The sequence below is a fragment of the Tenebrio molitor genome, chromosome 1 (assembly GCF_963966145.1).
Source record: "Tenebrio molitor chromosome 1, icTenMoli1.1, whole genome shotgun sequence".
Taxonomy (NCBI): Eukaryota; Metazoa; Arthropoda; class Insecta; order Coleoptera; family Tenebrionidae; genus Tenebrio; species Tenebrio molitor.
The window spans coordinates 822,742-840,387 of NC_091046.1; the positions used below are offsets into that span (position 1 = coordinate 822,742).

General features: G+C 40.2%; 3 protein-coding genes across 6 annotated transcripts; all 3 read left to right on the top strand.

The window, feature by feature from the left end:
- The first annotated feature begins 731 nt into the window (after nucleotides 1–731).
- On the top strand, nucleotides 732–2,249 carry LOC138131585 (zinc finger protein 227-like). The gene has a single exon (XM_069048668.1). It carries the CDS (start codon nucleotides 871–873, stop codon nucleotides 2,158–2,160), a length of 1,290 nt encoding a protein of 429 aa, XP_068904769.1. The 5' UTR covers nucleotides 732–870; the 3' UTR covers nucleotides 2,161–2,249.
- Nucleotides 2,250–3,340: 1,091 nt separating this feature from the next.
- LOC138131686 (zinc finger protein 723-like) lies at nucleotides 3,341–4,417 on the top strand. Its single transcript, XM_069048858.1, has 2 exons — nucleotides 3,341–3,465; nucleotides 3,520–4,417. Coding segments are annotated over exons 1-2 (885 nt in total). The 5' UTR covers nucleotides 3,341–3,463; the 3' UTR covers nucleotides 4,403–4,417.
- A 4,223-nt stretch (nucleotides 4,418–8,640) lies between these two features.
- On the top strand, nucleotides 8,641–17,433 carry LOC138131635 (zinc finger protein OZF-like). 4 transcript variants are annotated; one of them, XM_069048771.1, is made up of 3 exons: nucleotides 13,835–14,504; nucleotides 14,556–14,654; nucleotides 14,741–16,365. In XM_069048771.1, exon 3 carries the CDS (start codon nucleotides 14,820–14,822, stop codon nucleotides 15,942–15,944), a length of 1,125 nt encoding a protein of 374 aa, XP_068904872.1. In that variant the 5' UTR covers nucleotides 13,835–14,504; nucleotides 14,556–14,654; nucleotides 14,741–14,819; the 3' UTR covers nucleotides 15,945–16,365. The 4 variants fall into 4 exon arrangements, with proteins under 4 accessions (XP_068904888.1, XP_068904880.1, XP_068904872.1 ...); XM_069048787.1 differs by lacking the exons at nucleotides 13,835–14,504; nucleotides 14,556–14,654; nucleotides 14,741–16,365 and adding exons at nucleotides 8,641–9,430; nucleotides 16,455–17,433; XM_069048779.1 differs by lacking the exons at nucleotides 13,835–14,504; nucleotides 14,556–14,654 and adding an exon at nucleotides 8,641–9,430.
- The last annotated feature ends 213 nt before the right edge of the window (nucleotides 17,434–17,646 follow it).

The window sequence follows — 17,646 nt, forward strand, 5'->3', positions numbered from 1 at the left end:
CACTTGCGGCAAGGCTTTCATCGACAATATGACCCTGGTGCAGCACATTCGCGTTCACACCAAAGAAAAACCTTACAAGTGCAGTTTCTGCGAGAAGTGTTTCACTCAGAGAAGCAGTCTCAACATACACGTGCGTCTCCACACCGGAGAAAAACCGTACAAGTGTCAAATTTGCTCCAGGGAGTTTATTTCGAAGAATTTGTTGAACAGCCACAAGTGTTTCGCTACCTCTTGAACATTTTGGATATTTTTTGTAATCTTTTTTTTTAAACAAACGAATAAAATCCAACAAAAAATGTTTTTTTTTTAAATGTTTTGTTTCACAGATGATGTTACTAATAATTGGAAATTACCAAAAGATTTTTTTTTTTTAGAGTGACGTGTGTAGTACTGAAAAATGGATATCTCGAGTTCCAGTGCGGTAACTGTTCCGCGACTTTCAAGGATTCGAGACAGTTGGAGCTTCACCAAAAAAGTATTCACCCTGTGGAGTCCGGTTCGACGGATCTAATGTGAGTCTGGTGCTTGTGTTGCACAAAGAGCGCAGATTCAAGTGTTCAATGTGTTCGTTGACTTTCCCTTACAAATCGACGATTGAGAAACACGTGGCGGCCGTTCACGACGGAATTCGCTTCTTTTGCAAGCATTGCAACAAACTGTTCAAGCAGCATTACTACTTCAGGGATTACATGAAGACGCACGAACCCGGCTATGTCGACACCTCTTACAAATGCGACTTTTGCCCAAAATCGTTCAAGACAAGGCACATTTTGAAGAAGCATTTGAAAATGCACAACGCCGAGAGAGACTGTTTTCGTTTGCGACGTGTGCGGAAAGAAGTTTACGGAATGCGGATATTTCAAAAGGCACATGAGAGTGCACACCGGGGAGAAGCCGTACGTGTGCGATTTCTGCGGCAAGGGATTCACGCTGACGAAGTACCTCAAGATTCACGTGCGGGTGCATACTAAAGAAAAATCGTACAGTTGTGACGTTTGCAAGAAGAGTTTCACCCAAGAAGGGAGTTCGACCATTCACAAGAGGTTCCACACAGGGGAGCGGCCCTACACGTGTCGTGTTTGTGCCAAAGGATTTGTGTCCAAGACGTTTTTGAACCAGCACAACTGCAAAGGTCCAAAATATTTTGTTCTTTCCAAAATAAATGTTTCTTACGAGATTCGAGTGTTTTTTTATTTTCGACAAGTTACAACAGGACTGTTCGTTCGTATTTGCCTGTCAGTGGTTCACACTCTCACGGATCTCGTCTGTTTCAGGTTAGATCCTTTGCAAATTGACGATCCTCAGCTGGGCGTCCGGATCTGCTGTCCTGCATGTCCCAAGACCTTCACCACGAAACAGAAATACTGGAGCCACAGAAAAACTCACAACACCGCTCAGTGCACTTTGTGTCCAAAGTCGTTCCATTCGAAATATTATCTGAAAATTCATTTGGGGACGGTCCACGAAAAACTGCGCAACTTCTCTTGTACGTTGTGCACTTACGCCGCTGGCACGAAGTCGTGTCTCCAGTCTCACATGATCAGGAGCCACACCAAAGACTACCGCTACAGATGTGACCTTTGCAATATGGGGTATCAATTAAAGGACAAACTCGATCAACATCGCCGAGCCAAGCACGAGGGCAAGTGCTTTATTTGCGAGATCTGCAAGAAAATATACAGAGATGAGATGTACTTCAACCAACACATGCAAAGACACGATCCCAATTACATTCGGAAGGTTTACACGTGCAAGGTGTGTCGCAAGGTGATGCACTGGCACACGCAGTTCAAGGATCACATGAAGACACACGACAGAGCGGCCGATCGACACATTTGCGACGTCTGTGGGAAAGATTTGGCCACTAAGGGTGGGCTTAGGAAGCACATGATCAGACACGCCAACAAGAGGAATTCCGTTTGTGACACTTGCGGCAAGGCTTTCATCGACAATGTGACCCTGAGGCAGCACATTCGCGTTCACACCAAAGAAAAACCTTACAAGTGCAGTTTCTGTGAGAAGTGTTTCACTCAGAGCAGCAGTCTGAACATACACGTGCGCCTCCACACCGGAGAAAAACCGTACAAGTGTAAAATTTGCTCCAGGGAGTTTATTTCGAAGAATTTGTTGAACAGCCACAAGTGTTTCGCTACCTCTTGAAAATTTTGGATATTTTTTGTAATCTCTTTTTTAAGCAAACCGAATAAAATCCAACAAAAAATGTTTTTTTTTTTAATGTTTTTGCTTCACAGATGATGTTACTAATAATTGGAAATTACTAAAAGATTTTTTTTTCAGAGTGACCTGTGTAATACTGAAAGATGGATACCTCGAGTTCCAGTGCGGTAACTGTTCCGCGATTTTCAAGGATTCGCAACAGTTGGAGCTTCACCAAAAAAGTATTCACCCTGTGGAGTCCAGTTCGACGGATCTAATGTGAGTCTGGTGGTTGTGTTGGAAGTGAATAAGGTGGATGGTTTTAGGCCAGAGGAAATCAAATACAAGACTTTCACTTGTGACCTGTGTTCGCAAAAATGCGACTCCCAAAACAAACTGATCAAACATCGCCGCCTCCACTCGGAGCCCAGATTCGCATGTATGTATTGCGACGACCGCTTTCGCACTAGAACCGAGTTAAACAAACACGTGTGGAGAAGTCACGATTCGTCAGATTTCGATTGTCCTTTTTGCGGCTACGTTACCGAGAGCAAGTTGAGGTTTCGCCTGCACGTTATCTCCAAACACACCAAGGACTACCCGTACAGGTGTGACACCTGCGGGATGGGATACCTCACTCAGACTCTACTGCGAGTCCACAACAAAGCCCAACACGAGGGTGTGCGGTTTGTGTGCGAAGATTGCAAGAAAGTTTTCAGATACGCAGACGGTTTGAGGCAACACCGAAAAACCCACGATCCCCATCGAGTCGAGAAGAGCTTCATGTGCGAGATTTGTTCGAAGGTTCTCAGGAAAAAGTTCAGTTTAGAGAGACATCTGGAGGCGCACAGGGGTGTGCGACAGAGTTTCGTGTGTGAGGAGTGTGGAAAGATTTTGTCGTCGACGACGTCTCTGAAACAACACAAAACCGTTCATTCGGCGAAGAAGTACATTTGCGATGTGTGCGGCAAGAGGTTCGGCAGAAAAGGAAATCTTCAGATCCACATGTTGCGAGTACATATCAAGGAGAAGCCGTTCAAATGTACCGTGTGCGATAAGAATTTTGCGTCGAAGATGGGCCTGGACATACACGTGAGGTCCCACACGGGGAACAAACCATACAAGTGTGAAACCTGCCAGAAAGAATATTCTGCGAAACACCTGTTGACGAAACACAAATGTACGAAGACTGTTTCGTGAAGATGTCGTTTGGTATCACAAGAGACAGGGTGCTCAGATTGTAGAAATAAGTTTCGGAAAATTTTCAATAAAAATCTTTTACAAGAAACTGCTGTTCTTTATTTCCATGTAACTGAGTTGTTTTCAGGTGTGAGTATTGACACTAACCCACTTTTTTTTCAGGATGTCATCTCAACTAGTACAAAATGGCGACCGTCCACAGTACAAGTGCGATGCGTGTCCTTACACTTCCCCGGACTTACACAAACTCGTGTCCCACAGAACCGTTCACACCCAATGTCGGTTCATTTGCAGTTTTTGTGCGAAAACCTTCAAGTCTCGCAGCGGCCTCTCCAAACATGTCCGCTACATCCACGAGAACCAGCGGAAGCACAAATGCTCGTGGTGCAGCTTCGCCTCCAGGACCAAGGTCGGGATCGAGTCGCACGTCGTGGCGCACCACACCCGAGACTACCCCCACAGATGCGACATCTGCGGCATGGGCTACATGAGCCGGGCGCGAGTGGAATACCACAAAAGAGCCCAACACGAAGGCCGTCGCTTCACTTGCGACCGCTGCGAGAAGACCTTCAAACAGGTCGAGTCGTTGCGGAACCACGTCAAGTTTCAGCACAGCGCGGACGGCGCCCAGACCTGCAAGATCAAGAAACACCTGGAGGGGCACATGGGAGCGGCGAAGGGGTTTGTGTGTGATGTGTGTGGAGTGAGACTGCGCAGCAAGCAGGGGTTGGACTGGCACAAGAAGGGACATTCGGGGCAGAAGGATTTTGTGTGCGAGGTGTGCGGCAAAGGGTTCGTGAAAAAATCGATTTTGACCGACCACATCCGAGTTCACACCAAGGAGAAACCGTACACGTGCGAACATTGCAGCAAGAGTTTCGCGCAGAAGTCGACACTCAATGTTCACATGTACTCGCACACGAAGAAGCCGTACAAATGTGACAGTTGTGACAAGGGCTTTACCAGGAAACATCTCTGGAAGCAGCACCACTGCAAATACAACACAAAAAATATTGTAATCTACGAAGAAAATATTTTTGAATAACAGTATATTTTATTGCGCGGGAGTTTGCTTTGCTGACCTAGTTTACCACTTCTCCGCGACTTGTCAAATATTTCGAACAATTTGCCATCAGCCAGAGCGTGGTTGTTTTCTTTGTGGGGAAACTGTGCTGTTCATTTTTACGAAAGCACATTGCCAAAGGAAAGTATGATTCGTACTGGCCCTTTTACCCTATCTGTTTGGTAAAATTATTTTTGTCTTTGAAGAATAACTTGTATTTTTTCAGGGTGTCTGCTCTCCTTGTCATGTTGCAAATCCCTTGCAACCTCTGCTCTCAGATGTTCAGCAGCGAGAGTCAATATCACATGCACAAGAAAAATCACCTTTTGGAAAGACATCGATGTACAGAATGCCATCAAACTTTCCAGTACAAAAGAAGCTTGGACGTTCACATACGGAAGGCACATAAGGTGGCGGAGGGAATCAAGATTGGTTGTCAGTACTGTTGTAAAAGTTATACCACTCAGAGGGTGTTAGGAAATCACATGAGGATACATCACGCGGACAAAATGTTTAAGTGTGAGGTGTGTTCGAAGGTCATGTCCACACGGAAGAATTTTCAGAGACATCAGTGCCCAAAAATGAGAAATCTCAGACCAAAAATTGTACTTTAAATGTTTTCGAAGTTGAGATTGTCGCATTTGAGAGTACTGTTTTCCCAATTTGGTTGTAGGTCGTAAAATTTTATGGTACTTTAAGTTAAAGATCTTGCGGGGCTTATAAATCCCAACCCAACCATTGTGCCCGTTAGTCGCTCATAATATGCAATAAAATTTTACGACCTACAACGAAATTGAGAAAACAGTACTTTTCGTTTCAGACTGTCTTTTCTTGTTCGTCCAGGTGGACCGAGAAAATGTTTGAAAAATTGTGTTGATTTTATTATAATGTTTAATAAAAAGATTGTTTTGAAGTAGTTCTTTTGACCATCCAAGACCCGCTGTAGAGACCAAGACGAAAGTAGCGCCTTGGTCGCGATTTACCTTCAAGTCTCAACGTACTCGTTGTTTTTCAGGTTACCTATTCCAGTCCACTTCCAAACTGACATCGCTGCAAATCAAGTGATCTGCACCGTTTGTTGTAAAACCTTCGCGAGCAAAGTCCAGCTCTCAAAGCACAAAGTGAGACACAAAGGCAGAAGATATCAGTGCCCCACCTGCCCCCGCAGGTTTGTCACGTCGTCAGAACTGAATGCTCACATTCGCTACTACCACGAGAAACAGCGCGACTTCTTTTGCGACGTCTGCAACTACGCCACCCAGAGCAACTTCAATCTCCAGAAGCACATCATATCTCGCCACACGAAGAACTTTCCTTTCAAGTGCGAACTGTGCCCGTTAGGTTACCTCAGCAAGGGGGAGTTGAAGAGACATCACGAAAGCAAACACGAAGGGAGACTGTTCGTGTGCCAGCACTGCTCCAAAACTCTGACCGACGAGCGACAGTTCCGCGTCCATCTCAGACGCCACGAAGAGGGACACGTCTCGAAAGTCTACACTTGCGAAGTTTGTCGCAAAGTGATACACACTCATAGCAATTTCAAGAGACACGTGCAGAAACACAACGGAGAGTTTGACAGTTACGTTTGTGACATGTGCGGCAAGAGTTTGACGACGCTGCAGTCGCTCAAGTACCACAGGAGGATACACACCGGAGAGAAGAATTTTGTTTGTGAGATTTGCGGTAAAAAGTTTGTGACGAAGACTCTTCTGGTCACGCACACGAGGGTTCACACCAAAGAAAAACCCTACCAGTGTAATCTTTGCGAGAAGCGCTTCACGCAGAAACCGTCGCTGAATATCCACATGAGGTACCACACCGGCGAGAGACCGTTCAAGTGTGACAACTGTGCGAAAGACTTTGTTACTAACTCGCTCCTCAAGAACCACAAGTGTAAAGGATTGAAAATTTGACAACCTAAAGATCAAGTGTTAAATTAAAGACTGAGTTTTGTAAATTTGTTGGTTTTTATTTGACCGGAAATGTTTCAGTTGTAGAACTATTTTATGGTGATAGGGTTGCCTCTAGAACCAATTTTATTCAGGTAAGTCGACGCTTTATCACGATAAATTGTGGATTTTATCAAAACCAGAACAACAAAAAGACCGGGTGAAAACACAGTGTTTTCAAGTGAAAGAAAATTGTCTGCTCTGAAAACAAAAAACTTTAAAAATAGATTAGATGGATTTTTTTTTTAATTTTCATCACCGGAAACCTCAGTTCTTATAACAATAACAGTTGTAAATGTATTTTGAAGGTATGCGAATTCGAATCTTATTCTGGATCCTTTAACTTTCTGTTTTTTTCAGGTTCTATGTTTGTTCCAAAATGTTTTCGTTGAGAATTGTACTGTCGAGACATAATTTGTTACATCATGAAGCAACAGTGCAGCATCTGTCGATTGTGCTACGTTGTCCCCTCAGTTTTTATAAGACATTTTATTCTTTATTCGAAAGTAATATCCGTAGCGATAAATTAATCCTGCCTGAATGCGTCACCGGAAGTACGGTGGGTCAGAACATAATAAATAGGTAAACAAACACACGATTGACGTGGTTTTGTTTTCAGGTTGGTGCTAACTTACGGTTGTGAGTTGTTAAATATTTGCAAGATCTGATGGGCCATGGAATTTACAAGATTAATATGATGTTAGAAATTTAGCGTCAAGACTACATGTATTAAATCTACACAAAAAGAAAACACTTCACAAGCGTGGAGAACTTTCCAGAAAACTTACGTAATATTTAAGATGTAAAATCTAGCAAAACATGTGCAATCAGGTCTTCAATCCTGAATCAGTTTTTATTTTGCTACTCTACTTTTTAGGGCGAAGGAAAAAATGTTAAACAAACAAGCGAACACCACGAATGAAGAAGTCTTTTGCGTCTGTCACATCTAAATAATTGTTCTTAGCATAGAATAGTAAAAGTTACGTCAGTTTTGTTGTGTGAAAATTAGAACAAAATATTTTAGAATAAAAAGACAGCAGATGTTCGTGGTCTTTATAGAATTAGTTGGTAGAACCCGATTACCATTTCGTATTTGTTGAATAAACTTCTACCAAACTGGCCTCCCTTTATTCACACCCCTCGTCCACTTTCTTGTGTAGTTTTAGTGCTAAAAATGCCACTCCACCCAATACATGAATTTTTTTTGCAGATCAGGGAAAGAGGCCCAAGTGAATTACACTTGTAACATATGTTTGGCGGAGTTCCCGAACAAGAACGAGTTTCTCAAGCACCACCTGCACCAGTACGGTCAAACCTTCAACTGTTGCAAATGCGGCAGCAAATACAAGACGACATCGGAGCTTTACTGCCATTTGGAGCAGCACAAATCCGAGACCGTCTTCGTGGAGGAGGAGGAGGAGGAGGACGAGGAGGTGGTGGAGGAGATCGTGCTGAACTACGAACATGACGGCGCGATCGCGGACAACAACGAACTCCTGTACATCCTCGACGACTCCCAGTGCGTCAACGAGGTGGTCATCGAGGAGGATATCTCGACGCAGCAAGACGACAAAGACAAGTCGAACGACAACTTGACGATAGTCCAGTTGGAACACGGCTACGTCATCCCGAATGTGGTGGAAGAGGGCGAGGAGGAAGAGGAGGAGGACGTGGCTCTGAACGGCAAGCAGAAGAACCTCCCCGCCAAACTGCAACCCTCCACCAGTAAGATAGTTTATACTCAGCCCAGAGCCAGGGCGTCCCAGCCGAAGCGTCGCCACGTCGTCCCCGACTTCTCCTCGACGAACTATCTCTTCATCAGCGCCAACGAAGAGGTGGACATTCCGCACTACAAGTGCCTGCGCTGCGAACAGTTGTTCATCAACAAGTTCGTCTTCTTCCGCCACATCGAGAAGGGCAAGTGCTACATCAACAACTGCGATGTGTGCAGTGCCACCTTCAGCAAGAACAGTGACTTCTACTATCACTACGTGGTGGAACACACGGACAGAGCGATCTGTAATTTCTGCTTCAGAACTTTCATGTACGAGAAGAACGTGAAGGAGCACATGTTGAGGCATCTCGATCAGTTCAGACACAGGTGCGACGAATGCAACAAGGGATTTTATACGGTTCGGGAGTACAGGAATCACTACAAAAATAGACACATGGGGATCAGGCACACGTGTAGCGTTTGCAGCAGGAGCTTCGCAGACGAGTATTATTTCAGGCGACATTTGGCGACGCACGAACAAGCCAACATAATCATAGAATAGGGCCACCGTACAGTCGTTCTGTAGATTAAGATGTTGTGTTTAATTTCTTCTCTGCCATTTTTAAAATGGAGTTATTTGCTTTGATCAACAACTATCATTGTAAATATTTGTACATTTTTATACTTAAGAATGTCAAAATGGTACACTTTGAGTTCATCCTTGGTACAAAGTAGCAGTTTTTTAGGTTTCTTATGTGTACGTTAGGCAAATCAATAATTATTAGTATCAGTTGTAGAAGTATATAGAGATAGTTAAGTACTAAAATAATGTTTCGGTTTGTAACCGGTTTAATTATGTATTTAATAAACATTTTAGTATGAGAATCTAGGAATTTTTTGGTAGTGTTTCAACAGTTAAACTTTCGGATTTTGCGTAAGTACATTTTATATTGTTTGTCGCTGAACTAATTATTTCTCATTTTAGATTCTTCAAAGGATTCATGTAAAACAAATTCAGATACGTGAGTGACGGTTTACAAATATTTATGTGTCTACATGTACAACAATTATTTTTTAAACAATATTAATTCTTGGTGACGAGAATTAACCTTGTGTTTGAGATTTGCCAAGAAAACTACTAAAAATTAATTATTCCATTTATAAAACAATTAGGTAATTCGTAATTTGCCAATGTTTGCAAAAGATTTGCGTTAAGAATGTGCTAAATAAAAGTTTTATTGTATTTTAATTTATAAACAAACAGACCCCGATTAGACTGTTAACATGCACTTGTGTTCTCTCGTTTAATTCTCTTATTCGAGTCTTCCAGAAGTTGAAATTCTAAATGTAAGTAAAATATTATTCAGCATACCTATTAAATTCGTAACTTGCCTCCATATCAATTTTTGCCAAAACCAATTTATTCCCAACCAAATTCTAAATTGTCGATACGACAGCGCAAATGTATAAATTTTCGTGATTTTCTTCAATTTTTTAAGTGATCTCCGTTTGTTGATTACCGAGGTGAGATTTACAAATCTGAACGTACATATCTAACAATAAGAAATTTCGATGATCACCCTCTGTTTATCATAAAATCTGGCATCGTGTTATCAAATTACAATCAACAAATTTGTAGTGCATATTTAACCTAACATGAACTTTTATCGCAATAAAGCTAGAATTTGAGATTTTATGCTAAATTGTAATATATGAAATATAGGTATTTTTTTTGTGAAAATATCATCTACTATATAGCGTGTTATTGAAATGCATTAGGAAAATTTAAACGGTGATAGAACTCATCAAAACACATTACTTTTCTATTTACCATTTTTTTGAAAACTCAAATTTATGCTCGAATTTATTTTCACCGTATTCCGTGTCATCGAGTCGTTTATGAATGGGACGGTGAAAGAACAACGGCTTCGCACGAAAAACGTTAACGCAAAAAAAGTAAATACGGCAAAAACCCAGGCGGATAGGTCTTGCAAAAACTTACTGACATAATTTAGTCACGTCCTTCACCTTCATGCGGCCGTGTTTGCAATTTATTAGAAAGTGAAATTCCCGTAATTATCGTTAAAAATGGTGAAGTAGGTACACTAATCCGGAGTTAACAGACATGGTGCTCATCTATGGGGAAGCTTTATCAAATGCAACCAGGCGTTTGTATGTAGGTACATGAAGAGATTTCCCGGTCGCCAAGTTCCCTGTCACAAAGGTACGTGAATGCTGTCCAGCATTTAAGGGATTATGGTATTTTTAGTCCTGTCCTGTTGACGAAGAACCGAATGTTAGTTGCCGACGACTTGCATTACGAATTGACGTTTCGAGTTTTACAATTTGGAGAACGCTGCACGAACAGGGATTACATCCGTATAATTTTCAACGCGTCCAACACTTAAAATCAGAAGATCCACCACGTCGAATTGCATTTTGTCAACGGCTTCTTCAATAGGTCGTAATTGACCAGTTTTGTCGCCAGCTCGTTCACCGGACTTAAACCCTTGTGACTTTTTTTTATGGGGCCATTTAAAACAGATTGTGTATGAGACTCCAGTTGACACCGAGGTAATTCGATAAAATTCTGACATGTTGATGAGAACTCAAGCTTCTGTGGCTCGAAGGGCACACAAGAGCGTGCATCGATTACGGAGGGCGTCATTTCGAACATTTAATTTAAAGGTTAGTGCCCTTGATCAAGTGTGGTGCGTAACTTCAATGTCACTCTCACTTACTACGAATAAAAAATTGGTTTTTGCTTGAGTATCTAAGTTTTTATCTTCTTTCGCTTTTAATGTACGCACGGAGACATTGGCGGGTACTAGAATTTACGACGATCAAACTAATTAAAATTTTATCTGGGTTTAGAAAGATTTTTCGAAAAAATGGTAAATAGAAAAGTAATTTGTTTTGATGAGTTCTATCACCGTTTAAATTTTCTTAACGCATTTCAATAACATACTGTAGTTAAAATAATGTAATAAATCGTAGGGTTATTGTTTTCCGGGTGAAAACCTGCATTCGATTAATGTAATAAGTCCCATTTCAAATTTAACAGTGGCGCTAGTATACTCAAAACAAAAAGTTTCATTTTATTGTCAATTGCGTGGCTGTTTTTTTGCACATTAAATAATGTCTATGTTGAACATAGAATTTTTAAAGTTTTTTACCTTTTCGGCAACCTGCAAAAATAAAAATTTAAAGTTTGTATTGGTTTGAATTGTTCAAATGAATGACAACGTCTTAAACGTAGATTTATTGTTTTGAATGTAGTTTCAAAATTTTTGCTCATTACCATAGAAACATTCATTAGTTCCCACTTTGGCCGCGGGACTTCTTATATTATTTTTGCTAATGTATTAAAAACTAAAAGGAGTAGGTTCTGGAAGTTAGACAGTTTGTGTAAAACGTCACAAAAAGACCGATGTTAGCTGTGTTTAAAATCTGTGAAAATTGTTTTTTTAACAAGCCTTTCGGTATGTAATCCTTGAAAACTATTATAATTTGTTGAAAAATAATATCGTAAATGTTTCGCGACTCTTTTGAAACTGTTTTTTTCATTCGATGCGAAACGCCGAGGTAAAAGTAGTTGTTCTGCTTTTGTAAAATTAGTGATCTCCAATAAGAGGAATGAAATATTTTTTTCCACTATTACAAAATGCAGTTTTGCTATCTTTGCAGAGAGGAGAAAGCGTGTATTTCTATGTACTAGCTAGCCTAAAAAATAATTTAGTGACATTTATCGGTAGGTGGCGCTACAATAATTTTTCGAACATTCGATTTGTCATGAAAAAAATTACCTTAAAATTTTGTTTTCCGCTTGTAAATAACAGCTATTCTGCTTTTACAAAAACATCTATTAATTTCAGCAAATTATAGATATTTTTTAGTATTACCAATTAAATTGAGAGGTAATAATCAGAAAGATTTTTGCAAGAATTATATCTACTTATCTACGTATAGTAGGCCCTGCAGTTTTGACAATTCTCTTATTTTTGACAATTCTTTTGTCAACTAATAAAGTTTGTTCGTTCCATAATGGTTGTGGAGGATAAAAAAAATGTGTAGACCATAGCGATACAGTGGTTTTCCGGGTCTCAAGAAATGGCCAGCATTTTCTTTCGACTCGGAAAAAAATTTCCTTACCGCTTAGGTATACAATATACTATTTCCAAAGATAACGAATCATGTAATTTTCAAAAAAAAAATCAAAACTAAAAAGCGTTATTTAACATTACCTTTAGACTGTCGAGTATTTTTAAAATTTGAAACATAAATTACATTAAAACTGTATATTGTTTTAACTTCTCATTAGCGATTTCAGTAAAAACGAGAAATAATTACGCTCGAGGTAAGTTATACGGGGTGTCCCCCAAAAAAAAAGACGAGTCCATAAGTCTCTTATTTATTGGAGGATTTTAAATATTTATACACCAAATTAAATGGTTATGAATAGGCTACAAAAAGGCCTAATAAATTCCCGTATAGCCCTAAGGGCTTCAAGGATAAACTGTAATAGTTATTTTTATATTAAGTGCGCGAAGAGAGTGTTTTTTGTGTATGAAAAGGTCTTTTACGCCGAGACGAAGGTCGAGGCAGTATAAGCCTTTGAATGCACAAAAACAATATTTTTTCTATAATTGATTCAAAAAATTGAAATTAAAAATTCAAATTTTTGAAGGAACTCTGAAGTTTCAATGCAGTGACCATGTTGCTAGGTAACTAATAAAAAACAGTGCGTGAAATGAAAAACAGAAATAGTCGTATGCGTGAAATTGCATTTCACACACTGTTTTGTATGGTTTCTATGGTTTCGATCTTACTAACAATGCAAAAAAAATACACGTCAGAAAATGACCCACTTCAGGCACAGATAACTATGCGTGAATTTCAATTTTTTGAATCAATTATATAAAAAAAAAATATTTTTTTTAAATGGGAACACAATTTTTTTTAGTAATTCTAATAGAGATTTTTATTTTGAAAACAACAATGTATCACAAGTATACACTTACATACCAAAAATACAAATATATATACAGGGTGTCCCCAAAAAAGAAGACGAGTCCATAATTCAGTTATTTATCGGAAGATTTTAATTATCTATACAGCAAATTAAATGGTTGTTAATAGGCTACAAAATAGCCTAATAAATTCAAGTATAGCCCTATGGGCTTCCAGGGTAAACTGTCAAAATATTTTTTTTTAAATGGGAATACATATTTTTTTGTACTAATTCTGATAGAGGTTTATATTCTGAAAACAAGAATGTATCACAAATATACACTTAAATACCAAAAATTCACAAAAAAAAATGTAAAAAACGCTACTATCGTCTATGTTCCATTTTGCGCTAAACATTGGCGGCATATCTGCGCAATCCCACATGTTATTATTTGTCATTTGTTTTTCCAGCTACCTTAATTTGGTTATTACACTGTAACGCAGTGCATTTTGATAGCTTTTCGCTTGATGCTCGTCATTTGTTTCAAAAGTTAGTGTTATTTTTTTTAATGTGAAGTTATACTTGTGATACATTGTTGTTTTCAGAATTAAAATCTCTATCAGAATTACAAATAAAAGGTATGTAATCCTATTTGAAAAATTTTTTTTTGACAGTTTACCCTTGAAGCCCATAGGGCTATACTTGAATTTATTAGGCTATTTTATAGCCTATTAGCAACCATTTAATTTGGTGTATAGATAATTAAAATCCTCCGATAAATAAGGGAGCTATGGACTCGTCTTTTTTTTTTGGGACACTCTGTATATATAAAAAAACCGCTACTATCGTCTATACTCTATTTTGCGCTAATCATTGGCCACATATCTGCGCAATCCCATATGTTATTATTTGTCATTTGTTTTTCCAGCTAACTTAATTTGGTTATTTTATTACATTGTAATGCAATGCATTTTGATAGCTTCTCGCTTGGTGTTCGTCATTTGTTTCAAAAGTTAGTGTTATTTTTTTTATGTGAAGTTATACTTGTTTTCAGAATAAAAATCTATCAGAATTACTACAAAAAAATATGTATTCCCATTTGAAAAAAAAATATTTTGACAGTTTAGCCTTGAAGCCCTTGGAGCTATATGTGAATTTAGTAGGCCGTTTTGTAGCCTATTCACAATTATTTAATTTGGTGTATAGATAATTAAAATCCTCCGATAAATAAGGGAGCTATCGACTCGTCTTTTTTTTTGGGACACCTGTATTTTGTTGAGTTGGATAATGGAAGTGGAGTACACCCAGCACTATCAGACTGTCACTTAAGCGTATTAGAACATATTCATCTGTATTAAGATATTTTCTGTTTATTATTTTACGTTTATTCTTCAAATTTTTTTAATAATATACCTATTCTATGATAGGTGAATTTAATTTTTCATTACACTTTTGATCATGGGGCAATTGGTAAGTTCAAATTTTTTTGTCGACTCTTGTCACTAACAGTTATCATTTCAGCTACAATTTGGACCGAAATAAAAACCACAGTGACGAGTTATTTTATTTACATGTTATTTACATCGAGCTTGCACGTAAGCCGCTGCGGCTCAAATATTAGTTAGTAATTTATATGTATTAAATGTAATCACCGTATTAATCACGAAAAAATCCAAACTGTCTCACTAACACCGATCATTTTTCAGTTCGCTGTATCAAGACCACTTATATTCGACGAATTACTCGGAAATTTCGCCGCTTCAGAGCAACAATCTCAAATATCTGATGTCCATAGTGGACCCGAAACAGATGCCCGAAGACAACATCCTCGAGAACTCGGTGGTCGACCACTTGAACGAATCAGACGCCGATCTCTTAAATTTACTAACGACGGAAGACGACTGCTCCGACATCTTGAACAACATCGCCACCAACGAACAGTTCGAACGGTTGATGAGCAGCGACTCGAATTTCGTGGACGAGTTCATCGACGAAATGAAAGCGGAGACGCACAAAATCGAAAACACTTACAAGTGTTTTCAGTGCGGAAAAGTCTTCAAGTCGAAGAAACTCCTCAAGAAGCACCTGTTCATCCACACCGGAATCCGCAAGTTCTCGTGCGACATCTGCGGCAAAGCTTTCAAGTATCGATACGAGGTAGACGTCCACAAGAAGAGCCACAACAATCCAACTTTCCAGTGCGACATCTGCTCCAAAATGTTCATACACAAGTCGCACTTGACGACGCATCGACGCAAGCACCTGAACGAGTTCGTGGCGTTCTGCAAAGAGTGCAACATGGGGTTCGTCACCAAGTTTTCGCACAAGACCCACGTCAATCTCGTTCACAAAAATCTGCAGCTGGTGTGCGACACCTGCGGCTCACGGTTGAGTTCGCTTTCGGCGCTCAAAGAACACAAATTGACCCACGATCCCAACTACGGGAAGGAGAGATCTCACGTTTGCGAGATTTGCGGCAAGTCGTATCTCAACTCTCGGAATCTTAAGGGTCACATGAAGGTGCACAAGCAGATGAGGTCTCACGTGTGTAATATCTGCGGGAAGTCGGTCAGCAGCAAGAAGATTCTCGAGACTCATATCAAGATGCACACGGGACTTAAAGATTTCATCTGCAAAGTGTGCAGCAAAGGGTTCGCCTCGAAGGAGTATCTGGACGTGCACATGAGGATACACACTGGCAATAAACCCTTCAGTTGTCAGACTTGCGGGAAGAGGTTCACGCAGAAGACGTCGTTGACGGTGCACATGCGTCACCACACGGGACAGAGACCGTACAAGTGCGAATGTGGGAAAGAGTTCACCACGAAGAGTCATCTGATGACTCATTACAAGGCTCACGATGTGGGCGGGGTCGACATTGACTACATTTCAAGGCCCGTACAGCAGTAGGATTAAATATTTGGTGATTATTTTAATTTTGTACTGTCAGCAAAAGTTTCTATTCTGGAAACTTTTTCTAAAATGAGTTTTCCTCGATTCGCTGTCAGAAAATTAAATCTAGCCTGTCATGAGTTTATGCTTTAAAGGCGATCGTTTTCCTATCTTTCAGTGAAAGGGTTAAGAAATACATAAGTAGAAAATCGTGGCAAATGTAATTTTTATTTTTTCACGTGATGTAGTTGTTACACCAATCAGTATTCTGCTCGTTATTGTTAAAAAAGTAGCTTCGATGAACGAGCGATAGGTAAAAATATTTACAGATTTTTTTATGTGATGTATTAATTAGTGAAAAGAAAAAGCCTATTAAGAAACCCGTGTGGTTCTTTCTCTTGTACAACTTTCATCATTCCCATTAAACTGTGCAGACTAATTATAAGTTTTTCTTTTATGTACACGAACACCGGATATGCCCTCTTTCCTTTTGGATAAGTATGTGGTAATAACGTTGACAATTTTTAGGTCTCGGAAGTTACGCGATAGAAGGACCCGGAAAAATAATGTCAACTCTCGCACCGAAGCGGAGCCGAAACGTTGTCCCAGTTGCTCGAAAACCTTTCCCAACAATCGCAAACTGAAACGCCACTTGATCACGCACAGCGAAGTACGTCCTTACAGCTGCGACGTCTGCTCGAAGAGATTTAAACGTAAATACGACATCACCATCCACAAACGGGTCCACGGAGGCCGTCTCTCGTTCCAGTGCGACTTTTGCGAGAAAGTGCTAAAGTCGAAGGGGTCATTCATGACTCACAGGCGCCGCCACTTGAAGGATTACATCCAAGTGTGCAACATCTGCGGTGCCGGGTTCGTCACCAACCAGGAGTACAATAACCACATGGGGGCCAAGCACGGCACCAGCGCCCACATTTGCGACATTTGCGGCAGAGGGTGTTACGATAAGGCGGCCTTACAAAGTCACATGGCTAAGCACGTGAAAGGCTACGAGAACAACAAGTACCAGTGTCAGCTGTGCAACAAGACTTTCCTGCAGGAGAAGTACTTGAAGCACCACTTTTTCAGGATACACAAAGACGGAGGGCAGAAATTTATCTGCGACCTGTGCGGGAAAAAGTTAAATTCGAAGACCAGTCTTCGCGACCACTTGATAATGCACTCGGGGCTCAAACCCATAGAGTGCAAAGAGTGCGGGAAGGGATTCGCTCTGAAGACCACGTTGAAAGCGCACTTGAGGACGCACACGGGAGACAGACCTTACGTTTGCAACGAGTGTGGCAAAGCCTTCACGCAGAAGACTGCGCTCACCATACATTTGAGATACCACAGCGGGGAAAGACCTTACGTTTGTGATATTTGTCAAGTGGGATTTGTGAGTCGGGGATTGTTGAATCTTCACCTGAAGAATAAACATCACAAAGTCGCCGACGCGACTGCTTAGACTGTAGCGTTTTAAGTTTCAAATAAATAATATGTGTGTTTAGATTGTTTTTTATTTGGACCGTTGCTCTGCATTTTTGAGAGACTCGTGACTAACGTGTGTGATTTTCAGATTTCCTTTGTGCCTCCCAAGGGGAATTACGGTAAAGAAAATCGATTGGAATTATCGGTTACCGGTTGGTAATCAAAGAGACAAGACTTTGTCACAGGAGAAGTTTGACGTTTTGAAAAAACCAGTCTTGCTCGGGAAAAACAC